At 39.9% G+C, this 23,647-nt stretch overlaps 2 protein-coding genes across 7 annotated transcripts; one reads left to right on the top strand and one right to left on the bottom strand.

The window, feature by feature from the left end:
* Positions 1-65: 65 nt before the first annotated feature.
* tmem14a (transmembrane protein 14A) lies at positions 66-2,571 on the top strand. 2 transcript variants are annotated; one of them, XM_048268986.1, is made up of 5 exons: positions 66-154; positions 704-791; positions 1,059-1,160; positions 1,244-1,331; positions 2,377-2,571. In XM_048268986.1, exons 2-5 carry the CDS (start codon positions 716-718, stop codon positions 2,417-2,419), a joined length of 309 nt encoding a protein of 102 aa, XP_048124943.1. In that variant the 5' UTR covers positions 66-154; positions 704-715; the 3' UTR covers positions 2,420-2,571. The 2 variants fall into 2 exon arrangements, with proteins under 2 accessions (XP_048124943.1, XP_048124942.1); XM_048268985.1 differs by having other exon boundaries at positions 84-225.
* Positions 2,572-9,313: 6,742 nt separating this feature from the next.
* Positions 9,314-23,165, bottom strand: gsta.1 (glutathione S-transferase, alpha tandem duplicate 1). 5 transcript variants are annotated; one of them, XM_048268979.1, is made up of 7 exons: positions 23,060-23,165; positions 22,622-22,726; positions 20,410-20,461; positions 11,657-11,789; positions 10,348-10,489; positions 10,121-10,246; positions 9,314-9,825 (listed from the first exon to the last, which is right to left on the bottom strand). In XM_048268979.1, exons 2-7 carry the CDS (start codon positions 22,706-22,708, stop codon positions 9,694-9,696), a joined length of 672 nt encoding a protein of 223 aa, XP_048124936.1. In that variant the 5' UTR covers positions 22,709-22,726; positions 23,060-23,165; the 3' UTR covers positions 9,314-9,693. The 5 variants fall into 5 exon arrangements, with proteins under 5 accessions (XP_048124936.1, XP_048124939.1, XP_048124941.1 ...); XM_048268982.1 differs by lacking the exon at positions 11,657-11,789 and having other exon boundaries at positions 20,400-20,461; XM_048268984.1 differs by lacking the exon at positions 11,657-11,789.
* Between the last annotated feature and the right edge of the window lie 482 nt (positions 23,166-23,647).

Raw genomic sequence — 23,647 nt, 5'->3', positions numbered from 1 at the left:
AAACTGCATATTTGGAATTTGTAAATGTCACAGCAACAGAGGGCGCTCAAGGCCTCTGAGCCATAGCGGCCGCCGTAGAAGTCAATGTTTACTTCCTGGACGTGCAAGACGTGACCATAGGACGTGACAGAACTGACAGAAGCCAGTGCCAGATGTTAGTTGTTCAAGTTTAGTCGATTGTTTGCTTGTTGAAACTGTTTAATTAATCAGCCGTCGGAGCTGCAAGTAAGCGGCCTTTAAAAATCATAATATATTCGGTGTTTAATAGTAGGCTAATGATGATAACAGGCCTACGCATAACGTTATTTCACGACGACAGCAAGTCACTTGATGTAGCCTAGCCTAAGGTCCAGTCTCCTGCCATCTAGGTTAAGGGGCAACCTTGCCCAAAGACTGTACTCAAAGATTAGTTAGTTAGTTTCATCAACCGTCTCTGTTGTACTTCTTTTATACCAGACATATAAGAATCCATTCTACAGTCAATGTTTTATACGGCCAATGTTATCCACTGACACAGGATATTGTTTGTCTAGTTTAGGCTAGGCCTATATTTGATATTTATTCTGCATGCATATTCAGCTGCAGTTGTTTGAAGGCTCGGTTTCAGGTCTGGGGGGGGGGGTGTGTGTTTATAAGTTTGTAAGAATTTTATAATGTTCCTAACCCTAACAGTGATCTGGGCTATGTTTTGTTTCGCTTCTAGTCTGTCATCAAAATGGCTATCGACTGGCTTGGATTTGGTTATGCTGCCGCTATCATTATGGGAGGCCTCATGGGATACAAGAGGAAAGGTAATGACCTTATGGCGTTGTGCACTGACAAGTAGTAAGAGCAAGAGAGAGTCTTTAATGTCCCGGGGTATTGTTTCCACACATCATTCCACAGCACAGCACCACATGTGGTATAACATGTAACACAGGACAGCACATATAGCATGTCACATAGAACATGTAATGTGTATCTCATCCACACAGCTCCAAAAGCTCCTACACTTCTGACATTTTATAACCTGTCATGTCACCTTCTTCATACACCTTTGTTGTTGTCTTTTTCCTCAGGTAGTGTGATGTCATTGATAGCTGGCCTGTTTTTTGGCTGTATCTCAGCCTATGGTGCCTTCAAAATATCAATGGAGCCAAGTGATGTTACAGTTTCATTGAGTAAGTAATTCTATTTTGCATATTTCCATATATAAATATGTCTGCACGGTATTCAATCTTTCTCCAATCCCTTGCCATTTTAGTTGCTTCAAGTGTTCTTGCAGTGGTGATGGGAATTCGATTTAAGAAGTCTGGGAAGTTGATGCCGGCTGGTTTCATGGCTGGAATGAGGTGAGAAAGTCATACTTTCGAATATAATAACTGTTGATATTGAACATTTAAAAAGCAGTCGCATTATCCTTTCTTAGTTCAATCTGGATAAGATACGTGACTTACCATCTAACAAGCTGTTTTTATCTATGCAATTTAAATAAAGCAACAGGGCTGTAAAGGAACTTGTATAGCACATGTGGTTGCTAGTCTGTATTCTCTTTGAACGGAGGAGATGACATACAGACATTGCCTGAAATAGGGATGAAAGATGGGGGGGGGGTATCTAATTACAATTTTTCTGACTGATATTGCAATTGATTTGTGATACAAGTCAAGCTTCAGTTCGAGATTAACTGACGTAATACACACATGTGATGATTTCTTATTAAGATATAAACTCTTTCTACTCATCCCAGGATGAAGATATTCAGTACAAATCACTTCCCAATATACCTTTGAGGTGGCCCCATCTCATTAGCTAGCATGCTGAGCACAGTATCTCTGATTGATGAGAATGACTGTCTCACATGGACGGCATGGGGCAGCCGTGGCCTACTGGTTAGCGCTTCGGACTTGCAACCGGAGGGTTGCCGGTTCGAACCCCGACCAGTAGGCACGGCTGAAGTGCCCTTGAGCAAGGCACCTAACCCCTCACTGCTCCCTGAGCCTCCGCTGTTGTGTGCAGGCAGCTCACTGCGCCAGGATTAGTGTGTGCTTCACCTCACTGTGTGTTCACTGTGTGCTGAGTGTGTTTCACTAATTCACGGATTGGGATAAATGCAGAGACCAAATGTTCCCTCACAGGATCAAAAGAGTATATATACTTATACTTATACTTACGGATTTAAAAAAAACAATGTGACGTTACTGACCATTCGATCGAAGTTGCTAGCTGCATAGTAATTGCAGCTTTTTGCGACTTGTCTATTGTATTAGTTCAAATTGCGATTTCGATTCAATCTGATTGAATCTTTCAGCCCTAACCTGAAATGTAACAATATAGCCTACTTAAGAGTAACCTACTAATCATAATCCTAACGATGTGACTCCTCCTTCATTTCAGTCTCTTGATGGCACTACGGCTTCTACTCAACACTCTGGTATAAGCTGATACAATTGCAGTATTCAAAAATGTTTGCCAGCAATACAAGCAACAGGATATGTTGCATGTCAATATCATGCCGCTACATTCCACCACCATCTCTGTAATCACACTAACATTTTGCATTCCGAATAAAGCAATCATTATTTTTTATTATGTGAGTGTATTTTCCTTGTTGGTGGAATGAGTTGCCCAGTACTCTCTGTTGCTGTGATAGATTTGGGTCTTTCAAGAGGGGTCTAAAGGCATATCTGTTCAACATGCACTTAGTTTATTAAGCATTTCTCATGCATTAGGGTTTGTATATTATAGTATTTATTTATTTTCATTAGGCTATTGATTTAATTGACATTGTTGTTTATTATTGCTATTCTCCTTAATGTAGTATTACCAACTTTTAAATAGTTTACTGTTAAATGTAACTATTGTATTGTTGTTATTTGTATATGTCACTTTGGACAAAAGCGTCTGCTAAATACCTTAACCATTTCCTTTGAAAAAGTGTCTTTGCACTTTATTTGTAACACTTTAGGAATTATACATTTGTTTTAGTAACACTGAACACAATGTTTTGAGTAACATTGATCACAGGTCATAGTGTGAAACTTTTCCTCCCAGTTTCTTTCTCTCTAAGACCAAAGTCTAAAGTACTTAACATCTTAACTGTGTCAAGGGTCCGTGTGGCCTCGTAAACAAATTACTTACTCCACCTTGTGTGGTATTAATAATCTCTGTATAATAATAATTAATAGACTGATGAAGACAGTGTGCGTCAAAACGTTGCTCGTTTGCATCTATTAAATACTCATTCATATTCATGTAATCCGGCTCTTCCTTAGGGTTCAGTCATCTGAAGTGGCCCATTGAGTGTGGCTGGTGTTACTATTACTTTACTTAACCTTTAACGTAGGAAAGTGTAGGTAAACAATGCAGGCCACCTGTACCTTGTATAAGTATATGGTTATTGCAACCTTGTGTAAGTATGGTTATTCTTATACTCAACTTCGTCATTAAGTAGGTGCTACAGTGATATTCATTCAATGTCACTCTGAGTATTCTGCAAGTTTGAGAACTTCCAACATTTTTCAGATAAACAGCATCTGGTTGGGGCTTTCTCTGACTTCCAGGCTCGGGGAATTTTCTGATTGTTGGCAGGCTTCTCATCCTCCCCTGGAATGCCTGGGACACACAGGGAATTGTTTTGAGTCATATTTCAGGCAAATTTATTGGCCAAGAATGTATATCCAGCTATTGTTAATTATTTTTTGCATTACGGAACTGCATTGCTGCATGCATGCAAAATGTGTGCTCCTGTTATCTGATTACAGTCAACTGAAAACAAATAATTTCACTATTTCTTTCAAACAGAATAATCTGATGTTACAAGCTGTGTTACCATCATTAACAGGCATATTGACAAATTATTTTTTCAGACAAAGTTTGGGAGGAGCCGATATGGGTGATTGACAGCCATCACACATTTGCCTTCCATCTCTTTATTAGTCTAGTTATTTAAACCCTCCTAAACCATCCACGTCACACGCCCTGGCATTGCAAAGGCTTCATTTGCCTCCGTTTCACTTATAGTTCCAAACTCACATTAGCCCTTCTCCATATGAGGTGTGAGCAATGGCACCACCCAGTGGTTGTCATCAACAAAATACACTTTTTTTGTTCATCCAGGAAGATTGAGAAGGCTGTCTTTTTGTCATCTGCATTTCTGGGGGAAAAAACATAATCTCCTAGACAACTTGAATCAGCATGGAAAATGTTTGACTGTCTGGAGTAACACTGAGTAAAGATTGGAGAGGACAAGAACCCATCGGCCTTTTGATCTGGTTGTGAAGAATTAAGTTCTGCCATTAGGGAGTAGTTTGTCTTGTAGACATTTACCTGGCTGATGAGCTCTATCAAAGCAGACTTCTTCAATAATGACCAAGTCCAAATCTAAATGCTGTGGTGTGTTGATGTGTTGTGGAGTGCATCATACTGCTCATATATAGGCTACCATGTGTGCACTTTAAGACATCTCTCTCCAGAAGTATGGATCTGAGCACTAGTACCTGGAGATGTCAGATACAGGAGCAAGGTGAGGTTAGTGCTGGGCCTTGGCATTTTCTCCTTGTCGTCTGGGATTGCGGGCAGGGAGTGCCACTGTGGATTTTTCTATCGATTGACTCTTCTATGAAGTTGCTTGCTTTTCTCCATGACGTCTCAACTGAGCTTGAGTCTTCAGAGTGGGAAAGGGATCTTTGATGCCAAACAGATCAAAGAACTGTGATTTGGCAAACTGCTTCGCTTATTTGTTCCATCTTGATCCCGAATCAACACAGTATCCGGCTCAAAGGACCAAAATGTTAATGAGGTTAAGGACTGTATTAGCTGGTTAGGTTGGCTGGTTGTATTGCTCGGCCGTGTCTGTTAGAACGGCGAAGAATCCACAAAGCAGTCTTCTTTTATCTCTTTAATGTGCCTTCATTGGGTCCAAACAATGTTCCAGATATGTAATGGAGGCTATCTAAGTCTGTGTGGATGCCTTTAATGTGTGTGTAGACTTTAGTGTGGTCTGTAAATAAAGAAAAAGGACAAAATCAGTATGCTGCACTAAATGACATTAACCTTCACACAATTAGAGGCTGGCGGACCACTGGTGGTCCATTGGGGGCATAGCTGGCGGTCCACTGGCATTTTGCTCATCGGTTCTCTGGCGGTCGGCTGGGGGTTGCAGACAAATTGCCCAATATGTTGCCACTATTGTTCTAACATCTTTTTCATTTGTTCAGTTATACTCCATATATCATTTTATTAACTTTTCTTAATATTCATGACAAAGGCTATCTGGGATTGTGTGGTCCAGGTACCGTTGCATAAAAAATGGTTGTCATTCACAACACTACTTTTACTTTTATACTTTAAGTACATATCCAAGCCTGTACTTTGTTACTTTTACTTGAGTAAAGAAGTTAAATCAGTACTTCTACTTTTACCAGAGTATTTTTAACACAAGTATTTATTGTACTTCTACTTGAGTAAGGGAAGTGAGTACTTTTGCCATCTCTGCCGCGTTGTCATCTGGGATTGTGTTGCAGTCCATGAGGGCAGGGAGTGCCACTGTGGATTTTTCTATGGACTGACTCGTCTATGAAGTTGCTTGCTTTTCTCCTTGACGTCTCAACTGAGCTTGAGTCTTCAGAGTGAAGGGAAAGGGATCTTTGATGCCAAACAGATCAAAGAACTGTGATTTGGCAAACAATCTATTGCTCTGGTAGTCCAGCACTGCTGAGACAAAAGTAATTTTGTCATGATGGTTTGAAGGGAAAACTTTCACCAGACATATCTTGGAGCCTTTGCCTTTATTGGCAGGACAGTGATGAGGTGGGCAGGAGGCGAGTGGGAGAGAGATGGGGTGGGATCGGATCCCCATGGACACTTGGACCCGAATGTGGTGTAACCAGCTGCGCCAGGCTGATGAGAGTTGCTACATACCTTAGTGCATTTAGAGGTCACATTAAAGAGAGTGCCATTCTTTTGCTGTCTGTTTTGCTCTGTTTCGCTTTTGGTCGCCTCAGTTGACCAGAAGGCAGAATCAGGATGTAAGGCAGAAAGGTGGAAAGGCTACTTTGTATTGTGTGACCCATCTTGAGCTCTTGGAATTGACTATCCTTCTGATTCCCTGGTCAGAAATATTGCGAGGAGATCCTGTGCATGGCCGGTTGATGATGCAGTGATGTTCCTTCCACTTGCAGATAATGGCTCCCATGCTGCTTCCTGGAAGATTCTGAAGTTTTGAAATGCATCTGTAACCAGTTTCATTGATATGTTTTGCAACAATAAGGTTGCAAAGGTCTTGGGAGAGCGTTTTGCTTTTATCCATCATGAAATGTTTCCTGTGTGACACCTTGGTAATGAAAAACCTTTTTATAGCCCATCAATATGTAGGCTACTAACTAAGCTTATATTAATTTGCACAGATAGAAAGGATAACTACTCTCTAACTACTTACAGATTCCAGCTCGTTCCTTCCCTTTCCTTGCCTTAGTGCTTTTTCTTAGCGTGTTCAATACTTTTTCCCTGGGTTATTCCACTTCATTACACATGACTCTACTTATGGAGTTGTTTGGATTTTTTATGTGTGGATTACCTGAGTTATTACTAATGCCTGGTGAAAATGTTGTGCCCCCCGTATTCCACCTTTCAAGGGCCCTCTCCTCCATTGGGGTCCTAGTACTTCCCACTTTTCCCTCAGTTCAACACCCTTTAATCTGCTGAACCTTCTGCTCGTTTCCAAATATAAAAAAACTCTGCAACTCAACATTGGCCTGCCTGCCTCAGCTGCCTGTGAGGGGCTTTTCAGTTGTGCTGGATTACTGTTCACTGCAAAGTGACCAAGGATGAGTGCAACTAACTTTGAAAATCAACTACTACTCAAACTTAAAGGAGAACTCCGGTGATTTTTCACATTTCTGACATTTCTCGACTTGTTACACGGACTGACATGACTTGCTTGGCCAGCGTGGATGACTCTGGGCCAAGTCATTAGATGAGTAGGCCTAGGTTAAGTTCCTCTCTGGGCGTCAAGTTGAGGTCATGCATGATGCTCTGAAATTAGGTTTTCCATGCCCAATAATTCTCTGGACGGTTGTCAAATTGAGTCAATCCTGAGCTCACCATCTCACTAGCTGGTGGCCATGAGGTGGCAGTTGAGGTGGTGTGTTTATAGCCTTCTGATGTTGCATGAGAGGAGGCTTGGGTTGTGTTGCATTGGTACTACATTGTTCTGTTGGCCAACATAGTCAACTGCTGTGCATAGTTGGCAGAATCAGAATGTAAGGCAGAAACAGGATGTAAGGCGGAAACAAGGACAGAACACTTGCTATAGAACTTAACTGCTGTATAGTTGACTACATAACAGTTAGCTTGAGGAGAGCGCTGAGTTATGGTTTGAAGAGGATGATTTGGCTCTCTGAACTGCTGTAATTCAGGAAAACTCTGCCGAGCATATTGCACCGGGGTGTTTTACACTTACTCTCTCTTCATCTCCAAAATCATGGCACAGTTCATCCTCAAAATCAGCTGCAGCTTGATAGGCTTCTGCTTTTCTGGACACTGCTGTTGCTTCCTTCTCTAGCTGACATGAAGGTCAGCTTCCTTCCACCTTTGCTTTGCGGCATGCTGCTTCAGCCAGTTTTCTGATGTTACTCTTCAATATGCACTTTCTTTCTCAACATGGAGAGAAAGCTTGAAGGCACAAGGCAAAATTTCATCAATAATCAATAATGATGATAATGATAATTTTTGTAAAACTGGCGTAGTATTGTGAGTCAATAAGACAGCAAGTGTGCGCGTGTGTGTGTGTGTGTGTGATATTGGGCCTGTTTGGAAGGAAGTCCAGGGCCTTTTTTTTAGTCGCAGTCCATCCTTGGACGTATCAAGAAGCCACCTTGAGAGGTGGGACACATTTCAAAGCAGGGTCAGACAACTTCAGTTGACCTTTTCATACATAATCAACCAGTCAGTGTTGTCCAGATAGATAGATAGATAGATAAAAAGATAGATAAACAGATAGACAGATAGATAGATAGATAGATAGATAGATTTTAGGCATCCAATAGCTTAGACAACCATAACACAACACTGTGGCCTCCTCTGCAGCTATGTAGCCCCAGAAATCATATGAAGTGATGTTTGGTTTCACTGTGAAAGTCAATCTAATTGTTAAATAGACAATAAATGTAGGCCTACGCCTTTACAGATGGCCACTGTTTTCATCTCATTTACATCTGCAGTGCAATAGGATTTAAAGGCATGCCAGCATGTTTCATTGCTAGATTTTTTGAGGAAGTTGTCTTATTTGGAATTATGAAAGGGAGCTATAGGCTAACTGGAATCACCCACTTCCCGTGAATTATTAACTATGTCAAACTGGGTTATTGCAAGCACAGAGAATGGAATAAGGTAGTTATCCTCAATGGTGTAGTCTAGTTAGCTGTGGTGGATATACTCAAAGTCCTTTTAGGCAAGTCCCTCCACTCGGCGGCCATTTTGTAACGTTTTGGGCACTTATCGGGCATCTATTTCGGCAGAAAAGCGCATGCGCAAGGCTTCACGACACCAACCTTGCTCCAGCGGCAAGATCACAACACATGATTGGCACGATGTATTCACAACACACCACATGATTGGCACAGTCACAGTTCACATGTCGACTTTTTTGCCACAGAAGGGGCGGGATATGTCTAGACAACTGCCATATTGGCGTTACAAACTAACCCCATGCATTTTTATTAAGGATATTTTGAGTGCTGTGTCTCCTCATTGGAAAGTCTCTGATATACTGTGATGTAGTAGTTAGCTGGAGTGGGCATACTGTGATCAACCCCAAATGTTAATACGTAACCTTGCCTATTTTAAGTGGGTATACTGAAATGGTGATGCATTTTAAGTGGGTATACTGTGTAGTCCTGTGTATCACATAGAGTAGACTACACCACTCGTTATCCTGTTATCTGGTGTAAATGGGAAATAAGCACCCAATGCATTATTGCCACTGTTTATTTTGGCAGTGTTTTCTACACAGTGCAAATAAGGTTTTCAATTCAAGTGTGTCTTCTTGACAGACTTGCACTTCTCTTGTAGTGAAAGTTTTTGTTATACAGTTGAAGACGTCAGCAGTTTACCATAAAATTATGAACGTCCCTATAACACTGACTCAATGAACTACATAATAATCAGCTATTTTGCCTTCCAAATGAACAAGTCACTGCTTTATGGTACCGGTACATATTTTTCCTTTCTTTAAGTTTTCTCCTTTTATATGATGATTATGTCATACCAACAAACGTTATTCTACATTTAAATTGCCTCTGAGTATGCAAATCAGAACATGAGACTTTGAGACTTATTTTTCAATAAGCGCTTTATTTCAGCAAATGGGAATGTAATAGAAAATCAAACCAGGGACAGCTTAGGCAGAACTCCAGCCTTTTTTTCCCAGGATGCACCAGGGTACAAAGTCCAAAGTGTTCTTAACCTCTGCCACATTAACTAGGCCAAGGAGCTGTGTAACATTGTACAACAAGTTACCACCTTCCTCTGACCTGGAATCATTATTATCTTGATGAATAAGCTTTAACATGAATATATTACTTCGATAGATTTTTTTTATGTCGAGTTGAGTTTTGCTACAATTGGCTCAATTTGATCATTCAGTAGGAATCATTTATTTTTACCCCTATATTATATTGATTTTGTCTCAGTCAAAGTACTGTTAGTTCCCTCTCAAGGTATCTGAATGTTGAGGACCTCCATAACAGTTTTGACATAAACATCATCTGGTTGGGGCTTCCTCTGACTTCCAGGCTGGAGGAATTTGCTGATTGTTGGCAGGCTTCTCATCTTCCCCTGAAATGCCTGTGACACACAAGAACGTGTTTTCAATCATAATTCAGAAATGGAAATACACTCTGCATTGCAAAGCAGCACATGAGCGAGCAAGCGTGTACCTCCTGAGACTGACTGTGGATGCATTTTTATGGTTTCATCTAAGCCAAATTGTTGCATTATGTGCACCAACAGGTTCTATATGTAGACATTTCTGACAGAGATAATCTTTTTCTATGTTGTTGGTTAAAAAATGCTGGTTTGAATGCTACATGTTCTACTTTAATATGACATTAATTAAAGCGACAGTTATTGGGAGTTTCACCTTCAAATTAGGAAAAGTTGAAAGAATAGTAGGAAATAGCTCCTCCAACATCAGAGTGGCTTCCATTAAATGAACATCAGCACGACTAAACTGGTTCCCCACAAGGTACTGTGAATTGTTCAGAGCCTGCCAGAAAGACACAACACCAACATATGATAATTTACCTTTTATCCTGTACTGGCATTTAGTGCCAAAAAAGAGTCAAAGTCTACTTCTACTTCTTATACCTTTTCATATACAGGGAAGTAACGGCTGGTGGCTTTGCCCTGTATAACACCTATGTGGGCCTGTTTTTCATCTGGCTTTTTGAATGGCAATATCATTCTCATCTCCATCAGATCATTCAGGCCTTCAGTGTACATGTCAATCCTGGTGGTGAAAAAATTCAACTCATTATTAGTGAGAGCATTTACTCAATACTACCACCATGGTTTACCACTCCTTGCAAAGTTCATGCCATGACTAAAGTTATGTTATATCAACGAAGATTTAAGTGTATTTTTGTGAAAATCTTTTGGTATTTGCACAATGCATATTTGCACACTGGTATTTATGATATATGAACCTGATATGTAAGATGTGTGCTGATTAATATTGGATTAATATTGATATTGGAGTTACTGATGATATGTGAATCTTGGATATGTTATATGTGAATATTGGTATGAGATGTGAGCATGGGACTAGAATTGGACTGCATATGGACATTGTTGTTTGTAATGTATAGACTTATGTAGGAGCCATGAAGGTGTTTATTATTATTATTATTATATACAATCTGATTATTATGTAATGTTAAGTAATATGGTTTAATGGTTTATATTTGGGTTACTTGGGTTATTATATTTCGTTAGTTTTTGTTTAATTTGCATATCACCGTAATTGGGGGCGGTAACATTTAATTAATTTAATGGCAGGTGCACAGACACGGGCGGAAGTAGCCTAAGAGGGTGAGTTACGGTGAGGCCGTATTTCTTGTTGACCGCTGTTACACTGCTCCGCTGTTGAACTCTGTTTAGCCTACGCTGTGATTCTTTTTACTTTGAGCACGTTATTATTACTGGATTACTGGATTAAGTTGGACTACCTTTTTCAATAAACCCATCAAACGCATCTGGATCTCAGCGGATATTTTGTTTGGTACAGCGCGTCATACAATCAGCTACACCCATACCTTAGCCTCTCAGCGACTGCTTGGCTTTTTGGATCAAGTCGCTACACTTTAGATGTAATTTAAGTAATATTTGCACATTGCATTTTTTTGCACATTGGTATTTGCACATTGCATTTTTGCACATTAGTATTTGCACATTGCACTTTTAGACTTTGGTAGACGAGTTTATTTTTGAAGTGGAACCTACTCTTATATTATGTCTTGAAATTGAACATTGCTGAGAAAGTTAACCTTGGAAGTGATATATGTGAACATGGATATGTATAACAATGTAAATTCTAAAATGGATATATATATATATATATAATGTATAATAAACCGTATAATAATGTATAATAAACCAGCAAAGATTAAATACTTACATGGCACGCTCTTTGAGATCTTTCCCACTGAGTTTGTATTTTTCCGCAATGTAATTCATGATGGCTTTACTCTGAACAAGCTGCAAGCCATCCATTTCAACTAGGGGCACCTGCTCAAACATCAGAGCTTGATCTGGCCACAGACGCCGCGCACACACACACACACACACACACACACACACACACACGTACACATGTTACATGAAAAACAGCCCTTTCCAGATTCATGCCAGGCTGATGTACAACAAATGTGAAACATACCTTGGATTCAATGCCAAACATTGTATTAATTTCAATTAATTAGACTTAAAAGCTGCTTTTAGCAACTACTGCCTCACTTTTGTGATAGTTTGTTTATTATTATTATTATTATTATTATTATAATAAACTACATTATAAATAAAACAACAACATTCTTAAATAGGCAACATGAAACCAAATCGTAACCCAATATTCTAATGCCATGCAAGTGCATCTTGGAACAACATTTATGAATATATAAAATGCTCAATAGCCTATACTTAATTTGTCAGTAAGTAGGCCAAGTGCCCAAGGAAAAGTGTGTCCACAGTAATTATACTCAGATCTGACCACATTAGAGTTAGCATATCTCATTTAGATTTAAAAGGGTTAAAATAAACAAACACTGACAAATAACAATAACAATGGTTTCTCATGAGCCTATTTTATAATAGCCTTTTGTCTGTGAAGTTCGAAAATCCAGTATGCAGTTTATGATCCTGCCTTTTCCCCCCTTTCAGATTCGTAGCCATAGGCCTACTAGTCTGTAGGCCCTTACACACTGCCAAAATCCCCGCAAAATTATGTACCAAATTCGCGGAACGCCTGTCCTTTTCACATAGACCGAGGCGGTGTTACCAGATATACGGTTTCTGAGATTCTGAGTTTCCATGGTTGGAGTCGGGTGGAGCGTGAATATTTATAAACGGAGGTTGTCGTGCGCACGCGCCTAGAGAGCATTCATGAAGCGTAACTCAAATTGAACTGAAAATGTTGGTAAAGAAGCTAGAAGACTACAGCAATTTTAACACGTTTTTGGGACTATAACGTAAAAAGTTCATCACATTGAGGTGAATGACTACATATGGGCTGATTTAACAGGTAGTAAACTGGCCCCTCAAACCCCAAATGAGTCATGTGATGCATAAAGGACCCCTGAAGAGTTTTTACCTTAAAATAACGTTTCCAAAATCATTTTGAAAGCCCATAAACTCTTAATAGAGTTAATGGCATTTTGAGCAGGTCTTATCGCTTTGAAAGTTTACTGTTCAGGTAGGAACAGAGAAACAGACAACAGAATTATGTTGCTTTCTTATTGTAGTGTATCATATTATCAAGATGACAAGTTACTTAGTTGCCTGCTGTGATGAAAATATGTTCACCAGCACTCACCAAAACACACCACTCCACTCATGTATTTGATGCCAGCGGGCTCATATCATGCTGTTCTATATGCATGCCTATGAATTTACATTTTCGACCAAATCTGCTGTTATGTTCTATTCCCTAAGAATATTAGGCTAACTTGGCCAGAGTCCCTCTTACAAAATTGAAAAGAATTAACTGCTGTACAATAGATAGACAGGGCACCCCATTTCTGCCTTTTGACGGCTGATTACCCAAACTTTATTTTGTATATCCTTATCCTTGCACACAATACTCTGGGGGTATTTTGGTATGATAATATTGTTTTTTTTTTTTTTAACAACTTTGAGTTAATACTGACGTCAAGCCAATGTTTTTTGTCTTGAAGATAAAATGTGATTGCTGATTGAATGTGTGAACTGGCCTGACACTGAAGGACAGTTTATTTGCCCTGGCTGTAAATAACTAATACAATAAATTGTGTTCACAACTTTTTGTGTTTAGTTATGTGTAGTAATTCCTATGGATTATGTCTCAGAATAACATATCACATGTGCATGAGGGCAATGACAGGATGCCATTTGTTCAGTTAGGACATACACAGACGTGTAACATGGGCTATTTATTGCACAGACATTTGTGTTGTAGGCTATACAGTGGGTCAATCTGATGTAGGCTATGTCCTACATTAACCATTAAAGCCATATGTGCCGAAATCATGAAGAAAAAAAAAAAATAGGAAAAGCAAATAATCAACTCAAATAGAATGTACTAAAATACAGTTTGCAGTGTGATAGTTATTCAGACAATACTTCATGCATTCAAATTGGGAAAATGTAACCCTTTTCTATGTCAAATAATGAATTTATAATTTCAGATATTGCCTGTAATAATTCTGAATATGTACACTTTTCCTAGTATTAGTTCTGATAATTGTCCAGTTCTGGCTCATCCTACCCTAAAGCATGCAGAGAATATTGTGCAAGGCACCATTAACCTGGCAACTGCATCTGTTAGAGCTACAAGGATTTTCACTCTTGCAGCCACATCTGATCATCTCCAAAATGTAGTTTGGTGCAAGTTTGACATTTTCTGGTAGACTGGTTGGGCTTAGTAACGAATCAATGAATCTTTCTTCAAATGGCAGTTGAATTTCCAACTGAAGTATTCCTTAAGCTTCAGGCTCCATATACTTCAATAGCCTACTTAAAAATGAATATTCTCTTTTTTTGAATGGCGAGTTTAGGCTCTGAGCATAGACTACTACTGCAATAAAGAATAAAAATAAATGTATATTTTATACATAGGATTAGAACAGTAGAACAGACACCCTGTAGAAATCAGCTAAAAGAGTGCAGTTTAGGCTAACAGTAATCATTTACATAGCATACATGCAGTAAGTCCTTCCACTCAGCAGCCATATTGTATCACTTTTTGGGCACTTATCGGGCATCTATTTTGGCGTGCGCAAGACTTCACAACACCAACCTTGCTCCAGCAGTGAGATCACAACACATGAAAGGGGTCGGATATGTGTAGACAACTGCCATATTGGCGTTACAAACTTACCCCATGCATTTCTATGGAGGATTTTTTGAGTGTTGTGACTCCTCATTAGAAAGTCTCTGGTAAACCTCAATCCACACCTAAGAGGCGTGCTATTGAGATGCTGCTAGCATTAGCACCCGTAGATTAGTTTCCTCTCCCACTCTGAGAATGAAATCGGCACTTCAGAAGCACCTACATACACCAAACTTTCCAGTCTTATACCTAACTATATTTAGAAGGCTTCTACAGAGGGGTTTGTTGATATGTTATTCCTAGCCTTTTTATATTACATTTTATTCCTAAAAACATGGCAAACATTTATTTTTTTAAAGGCTATTGGCAGCATTTTCTGATTTACGGAATAAATAAAAGAGATATCTAAAATTCCCTGTGTAAAAGACTTTTCATCTAATATGTCAACACAATGAAAGTAATTTTGAACCTGGCATCATCCAATGTTCCGATTTAGTTTTTTTTTTACTTTATGCAAATCAGCACATATTTAATTAGATTATGCTTAATTTGCATATTTAAACTTTATATTACAGATAACTTGTAATACATTTCTTTTCCATATTAATGTAAGTAATCAACTGGGAAAGTTTCATAGTGATATCTGCTAGTTTTTTTTTACCCTATTCACCTGTGGTGCCTCACCTTATATTCAACACATTGGACAAGAAAGGCTTAATATCGAGAATTGCCCAAGGGATATCACCGGGCACCCTCACTAATCTTATTGAGTTACCCCTTGACAGCAAGAAACAGCAAAAAAAAAAAAACTTTAACCGACAAAACCAGGTTCACCTAAATGATGGCATTTGGCTGCCGGACTACTAGGCTACAATCAAAACGATAAAAACATAATAGCCTAGCAAGGGCTAGGACTACCATCAAGCATAGCCGTGGGAAGTGGGGGTGCGGCAGCACCCCCTGCAGGAAAGCACGCGTATTTATGTCATACCACTCACTATCAGAAAAAAAAAGAAGCTCTCCGTCCCCCTGTCTATTATTCTATTATGCACTAAAAATGTTACATTAGACCTGGGAGATCTAAACAAAAACTAAACAAATTAACAACACAAACCTGAGGGAGATATCCTATGACGCTAGCTTGTACGACAATATGCCATATTAAGTAGCTGAATATTACCGTGAGTTTCCCAAGGAGCTAAACATGGGCCGCCTCAATCTTCAGCTTAAAATGATGCATAGTGTTATCGGGGAGTCTCGGTGCACCACGGTGAAAGGTGGCATGGATATTGAGTGCTCCATCCACAAACAAGAGCTCTCTTCACCGAGGTAGATGAACTTATTCATCTGTGTCTTTGCGTGCCTGTTTCAGTGGCCTCCTCAGAGCGTTCTTTCTCTTCTTTGTTGGTGTTCAACAGTTTTATATTTCACGTGTTCACCGTCGATTTCGGTGCAAGGCTACAGCAACTTTGTTACCTTACTGGTGTAGCGTCAGATAGCAGACGGTTACTTTGTTTGCGTTCATTGCGTATCAATCTGTGGTTTGCGACATTTTGCCGCATTTTTTCTGTAGTGTAGCCATAATGTTCTTGACAGTGATGTATGCCTGTGCTGTGTGTCATGCAATGTCAGTATGCTCTTGTCCATTAACAGAGAAAGGCGTTTAAATAAAATACAATAACTTTTTTACCATTTCAATAAAGCCTATTTTTCCTGGCAACCCCATGCTAGGCTAGCTACTTCAGCCAAAAAAGTTTGAAATTGATCTTTACAAAAATGGCGTTTCATGGGTGTTCGTAGCTAGAATTAGCCTATTAGATTCCACGTTACAGACAGGGACAACGTAAGGTACAACGGTATGTCGTTGATGAAGATTGGACATTCCCTCATAGGAAAATAAGTTATTCGGGAACGCGCTTCACCTCGTTATAAGCGCAAATGTATTTAATTGTTTAGGATAACATTTTGGGAATGGTGGTAGAAGTTTGCCCTGTCTCTGAAGTCCTGGGTTATTTAATGTGATGTTCATATTGTGATAATAAACGTACGAATCAATATTGAGTCACATTAGGCTACACAAATAATGATCCCTAAATGCTATATTTGGATAGGTTGTATTACGCAATAGGCTATCCAACGAAAATGACTTAATTAAGTAGACATGCGATGAAAGAAACTTGTGGATAGCTGGGATTTTTGCTGCACCCAGTGTGAATTTGCAGCTTGTTAAGCCTAGGCTACATTTGCAGGCAAACGAAATGAAGCCAACGCAAGTTAAACTTCCGATAGAAGCGCACATCCCTCGGGTATTGTGGTTCGAGCAGGCATAGAGTCTGCAACTGTTGTTGGACATTTGGCTTTTGCCTCGACTGGCAGCCTGAACATTTAAATCAAATGCATAGCATAATCATGTCAATGTTGCAAGAAAGCAAACGAAATAAGTCATTGACATTTGTTTCGTTTTAAATCACTTGGGGAGACATAGGTTATATAATCCAGACGTTGCGTTCTACAGAACTACAGGCTGTGCGTTTTAAAATAGTCTTCATACACAACGCAATGAGTAGGCTAATAATTGGATATAGGTCATTGCTATGCATCTGCCAAAGTGTATGGTCATAGTCAGTTACTTTAAGGTAATTACTTGTCACCCCGCATATACGGCAAATAATAGCCTAATATGACAACATTAACATTTTTCTTTTATTTACCACAAAGTCCGGTAATACAGCCTAAACCATGTAGGCTTTAAGTCAAGTATCAGTAGCTTAATCCAAGTAGTTAGTTGTTTTATTTGTCGTCTTCCAGAAATGCAAACCAACATGGACGCGCGAGGACGCTCGTGCCCAACACTAAACTCGTGCATGAGCTGTCATCTACCAATCAGCATGTAAAAACTGGTGCCGGTTGCAACCATGTAAACGCCATGTTTTCAAAAATGTCGGCAGCCAAATGCCATGCTAAGTTGCTGAAGCTAACCCTTCAAATCCTGACCCCCTGTTCAAAACACTGCTCCGGAGCCAATCTTGAAATGAGGTTGTCACGTGACCTATTGAAACGAAGCTTCGTTACCTCACTGACACGTCATGCAGGTCTCAAAACACAGCGCAGACTCACCCAAATAGGTAAACTGTTAATGCATTAAATAATTATATACATAATGTCTAACATACAAGTCTGTGTATCCCCCATCTTCATGCTCTGGCCAGTATATATCAGGCTCTTACGGGCACATCTGTTCCATATGTAACTTTAGCCAGTATGCTAGGCTATATGTAGCCTACATTAGTAGCCTAAACAACGTCAAGAGTAATGCCTATGAAGGAGCTTTTAGCTCGGTTGACTGCGCGCTCGACTAATAGGCTACTGTTCGCGGTTCAAGTCCAACAAATGCAGGCAGATATGCTAAAGTTCATAGTTTTAAACGTACATTTTCCAAAGATGGGGATGTATTCAGTAAAAAGAGCCGATTAAGCGCCAGCACAGCAGAACAAATCATATTCTGAAATAAAAACAGTTGTATTTGAGTTTTCGTGCATTTCTGCAAATACATGCATGTCTGTAATGTCGGTGTAGGGATTTTTATTGACCACCAGATGGCGTTGTGGAGTAGTGTGTCAATAGCTTCGAAGCATCAAACCAGTTTGGCTGTAGAAGCGCCACTGTTTCAAAAGCCTCGCTCGGCACATCCCTTTCTTTGACAACATTTTCAGTTCCATTTCATTCACGCTTCAGCAATGGGCGTCTAGGCACTCGCGCACGACATCCTCCGTTCATAAATATTCACGCTAAACTCCGCCCTGGAAATTCAGAATCTCAGAAACCGTATATCCAAGGGGTATTTCACAAAACCTAGATAAGGGATTAAGCTGGGATTTTTAGGTTATCCTGGATGAATTTAGCCTTGACTTGGTTTCACAAAAGAGATGGCACATAAATTACTATGGGGATTTATTCTCTGCACCTAGGCCAAGCTAAGTTAATTCTAATGGTAGGCTAATTATGTTGTCTTATTGGTTCAGCTAGATGTCATTCACATCAGACCTCCGTGCTCATTTTTAAGGAGCTTTATTCCATTTATAAACTATTTGCTTAATGTATTTGCTCGCAAAACAAAACAGATTGTCTGCCTACTACCATATAGTTATTATTTTAATTGTGATAACCTTATAATTATTAACATAGGCCTAGGTACTTATTGTTTGCTTATTTTGATAGACGTTTGATGAATAGCCTACTGTAGTTGATTGGAAGTGGAGGGGCAAGTTCTCGGAGGTATTTTCAACTATAATATTAAAGGAGAATTCCGGTGTGATATTGACCTAAAGTGTGTTGAAACATGATACCGAGTGTGAACATATGTCTCATAGCTCACCTTGCTTGTCCCCTGCACTCAGAAATCTGGCGCTAGTTAGCCGATGCCACCAACAGCTTTTTCAGTGGTGGTGCTTTGGCATCGGGCTAGCCATGCAAATAAATCACTGTTTTACACCATTTAAGAGACTCAATGTATCTCCACACTTCATTGGTAGACTTCCGAGGGCCCTGACATTTAAAACGAGACATTGAGAACTTTGAAAAAGCACTGGTAGTTTACAGTACTTACAAGACGATTTATGCAGACAGTATTTTCACGAAGTTTAGCGTTTGCAGCCATCTTGAATTTAGTCCGCGATATGTAGGCGGCGGTAAGAATGAACAGGTATGATAAGGGATCAGATTCCAAAATAATTCAGTGGAAATGCATGGATTCCCGTTTCTTCCAGTAGCAGCAACTGGAATCCATGCATTTCCACGGAATTATTTTTGGAATCTGATCCCTTATCATACCTGTTCATTCGTACTCATCGCTTGACTTATCGTGACTAAATTCAAGATGGCGTCTAACGGTAAAATTCCTTAAGGTACTGTCTGTATAAATCGTCTTGTAAATAAACTACCAGTGCTTTTTCAAAAGTTCTCTATGTCTCGTTTTAAATGGCAAGGCCCTCTGAAGTCTACCAATGAAGTATGGAGCTACTTTGAGCCTCGTAAATGGTGTAAAACAATGATTTATTTGCATGGCTAGGCCGATGCCCGAGGCACCACAACGACTGTGTTGGTAGCATTGGCTAACTAGCGCCAGATTTCTGAGTGCAGGGGACAAGCCGAGGTGAGCTATGAGACATACATTCACACTCGTTATCATGTTTCAACACACTTTAGGTCAAAATCACACCGGAATTATCCTTTAAGTTATATCTATGTGCATCTTTGCAGAGGCAAGCGCGTTCTTAATGACGTTGCGTGCCAAGACAAGAAAGCACTCACACGTGGGTGCATACGTAAATTTGCATTCAGTTGGTCTACCACGCCTACTCACGCTGTTTTACAGAAATAGCCATGATTCCCCATTCCAAAAAGGACAACTTTACTTCATGGTTAGTCTATATCAAAAGCGGTTGTTCACTTTGTGTGAATGACGCTATTTTCCGCGTCTTTTTTATTCCAACCGTGGGCATTTTGGAGCAGAAACGAGAACGCGAACACATCCTGAATACACCTGGCTTGACATAGTTGCTCCTACTCATCTTGGATTGGCGTTAGTGAAACGAGTTTAGCTAGGATGACCAGACAACGCTATGTCAAACCTCGCTTTATCACTTATCTTGGATGTCTTAATTCTGCCTTTGTGAAATAACCCTCAGCCCTCCGGTAACACTGGAACGGCGGTGTGTGTGTGTGTGTCTGTTGTGTTGCACACATTGTTTGCTCAGTGACCTAACCTATTATATTAGGTGAATTTTGTCATATTAAATGGTCATACCAGAGAGGGTTAAAGGATCTTTGGTCATACTTTGTCCTACCATTCAGAAGTTTCACATACTGCTCCCTTTTTGTCAGTAGTACCTCTTCGAACTATAAAATGAAAACAAAAACAAAATCATTACAACAATACAGTGATAGTCTACAGCAAAGATTCTAGAACAGAGCAAGATAGATAACTGGCAGGAGAATACATTGGATATGTTTAAGTAAGTTCTATGACTCTATGGGCGCCATTTTGGTAAGCTCAGGTGTCGTCACAGACGCTGGCTACCGTGGGAATCCTATGGCGCTGATCCTTACATGTTAACAATATTTATTCTGTAAAGCTGTATATTGAAATTACGTGAAACCCAATAGACCACACCATGTCTAGACCAGTTAAACATATTGTATAAAGACAATGTAGAATTATTTCCGAGGCTAAATTAGGCTAGGGCACTGACATCTGTCCATCATCCACCAAAGTTCAATAGGCCAGTGTTGGGGGTAACGTGTTACTGTAATTTCGTTACTTTATTGGGAAACGAAGTAGTCTAAAGGTAACACATTACAATTTAAATTTCAGTAATTCGTTATAGTTACTGAATAACTGTAACGTCCATTCCTGCATTAGGCCTACTCACAACATCTGTCTAGCCTATTGACATTGTTTCCATGATTGTTTTTAAAATATTTAAAATATGGATTAGTCTAGGCTACATTATTTCATAGAGATGTGCGTAGTGTAGAGCACCCATTCTCTCCCTCAAGCGGGTTCAGCCCGCATCTCCCCTACGGAAATCAAAACGGTGGCTTGTGCAAGAACTTCATGCAGACTACAACTGGCGCGGTGTAGCCTACACAACTTTGTTCAAAATTGATGCATTCAAGTTGACTTTGCAAAAGTTAGAATGCCTATTTATCACAACGTTGTCAGTCGCGTTGTCAATCGCAAACTTATTCAAACGACAACGGAATTAACTGTAGCTTAATTTGTGGAGGTCGAAGAGAAAGCACATGTTTGACATAGGCTACGCGTAGCCACGGGCTGGCCTCCTTGTCAGTCTTGCCCGTCCGATTAGAGGGCTTTCCTTCGTATACGCTCATCAAAGACGCGCAAGTCAGCACTGCGCTGAGAGCTCAATAAATCAGTCAAATCGCGGCCACAGCCATGTTTATTTGTCAGGTGTGATGAAATGCGTTCATATTCCACTTTTATGTCATAAACGTTGCATGCCTATGGAAAGGTTTTGTGGTAGGATTGTCCAATGGTCAAGCTGTGCGGCTTCAATTTGTGTTTTAATTTATGCGACGCACCGATGCTGGGTTCATCAGTTTTGCGCAAGTTTAAAACGTTTAGCCGACTGCGCAATTTCTCATTTTCGTTCTATAAGTTCCACTTTTCATGTCATGAATATAACATGCCTATGATAAGGCTTTGCAGTTGTACAATATGGTCAATCTATTGTCTCAATTGTGTTTCATGTGACGCGCGCACCGATGCTGGGTTCATGCACTTGGCCAGCCTAGAACAGGAACATTTTGGAGAGGGAATAAGAGAATGAACGCACGCAAGAAGAAACGCAACACTTTTTAATTAAACGTAGCCTAATTTACAAAGCCATTTACAAAGACATGTTTTAATTTGGCTCCAGCCTGTATATAGGCTAATGATTTTTGAAAACGAACTTCTGTGGTCATATGCATTTCACATAGGCAAGCAGGACAAATTGGGAGTTTTTGACTGCATGGAAACGATAATAATTAGTGTCAAGCACGGTTGTGTTTAGCCTAGGCCAACTATTTGCATTTATTTAAGTTACATCAGACGCTTGAGTGAAATCTTGACCTTATTAGTGATTGATAATAATAGCCTATGCCTATGCTGTGTTTAAGCAGGCCGTGAACAAAGGGTTAACGTATAGCCTATAAGTAGAAAAAGGAACAATGGTGATAATATAACGTTAGCTAAGTTAGTTTGCCTGCTAGCTAGCTTATCAGTAGGCTATACTCTCAACGGGAATTTATGTGATCTATTTACCAGTGCAATAGCTACTTCTGTCTAAATAATAGGCCTATTTACCTCTCCTTATTCAGTGTAAACTTGGAAAAAGATAAATCAGGCCTTTCACACTGTCAGTTATTGCCGTTCATTACCGAGTAAAAAAACAAACAGCTGGCAACGTTAAAAACAGCTGTTCAGGTGGGCTCATAGAATTGGAACTGTATACGAAATGTTGCGCTGAGCTTACCAAAATGGCGCATGCCTACCTGAACTCCTGCAGCTGCTAGAAGCCATCTGATCGACTCCATTTTTCCTCTTCCATCAAAATAATACAATACAATCTTCTCAGACATTTTCCCTGATTGTCGGAGCTAGTTGAGAAAGACGAACATAATTAACAGTTTAGTCGTGGTTTTGATATAGTTTGAATTACGGAGTAGGCTACAGAGACCCGTTTTGCTCACACAAAATCAAACAAAAAATAGATGACTTTGGCACACGTCATTTCCTTAGCTTGACTATCTAGACTATTATCAACCAATAATATCCATAAGTAGCCTAGGCTAGTTTATATTTTCCACAACTAGCTCATAAACAAGGTGCAAACAAAATATGTTGGTGTCTCAACTGTACACGTCCCAACTGGACTCAGTCTACCCTATCCTATTGTAGGCTATTCCCAACACGCAATTTAGGCTACTTACGTTTAAGTTATATAAGGTTCTGACCGGAGCAAACGTTCGCTCCCTTTGCAACTTTAACCTAAAAAACTTTCGCTTTACCAGAGAATGTCTTAGGACCGTAGGCGGGCTCTGGCTTTACGTAACGTGGGAGGTGTAGCCTACCCGAAGTAAAAGATTGGTCGGACATCAGCAATAGGGGTGGGGCAAAGTAGCATAGAAAAACCAATAGCGAGCTGTATATCTACATACTCGCAAAGGATCCTGGGATATGTTATCGCAGCTTTTCAGATGTTTCGTATGTTAACCTAGCCTATATCAACACCAAAATGTAAAACCATGTTTTCGTCGATGGAGCATACCTACTGGCAGAATATAATTTAACTTGATGTAAAACAAGCAACAGTCTTTGTGATTGAAGATGTCAGACTAAAACCACCGTCAACGTGAAGTCTGTGCAGAGGGCGGGATATAAATAGTCATGATTCAGGTAGTAGTAAAATGGATGTGAGGGCGATCTGGCTGCGACATCTGTCACCCCATTGATCGCTAGGGTTGATTCGGCTGATCTGGCTGGCTAGGCGGGTGTCCCCTTCCTCCCTCACCGCTCCA

This window comes from Alosa alosa, chromosome 18 (genome assembly GCF_017589495.1).
Source record: "Alosa alosa isolate M-15738 ecotype Scorff River chromosome 18, AALO_Geno_1.1, whole genome shotgun sequence".
Lineage (NCBI taxonomy): Eukaryota > Metazoa > Chordata > Actinopteri > Clupeiformes > Clupeidae > Alosa > Alosa alosa.
This window is presented reverse-complemented; position numbering and strand designations above follow the sequence as displayed.

Bases quoted from the DNA above. Each gene is read 5' to 3' on its own strand.
- tmem14a (XM_048268986.1), top strand. From the start codon at position 716: ATGGCTATCGACTGGCTTGGATTTGGTTATGCTGCCGCTATCATTATG. The intron at 792-1,058 runs GTAATGACCTTA...CTTTTTCCTCAG, and splicing joins CATGGGATACAAGAGGAAAG to GTAGTGTGATGTCATTGATA. The intron at 1,332-2,376 runs GTGAGAAAGTCA...CCTTCATTTCAG, and splicing joins GGTTTCATGGCTGGAATGAG to TCTCTTGATGGCACTACGGC.
- gsta.1 (XM_048268979.1), bottom strand. From the start codon at position 22,708: ATGTCTGAGAAGATTGTATTGTATTATTTTGATGGAAGAGGAAAAATG. The intron at 10,247-10,347 runs GTATAAGAAGTA...TCTTTCTGGCAG, and splicing joins ACTTCCCTGTATATGAAAAG to GCTCTGAACAATTCACAGTA. The intron at 9,826-10,120 runs GTGAAACTCCCA...TGTGTGTCACAG, and splicing joins CAACTTTTCCTAATTTGAAG to GCATTTCAGGGGAAGATGAG.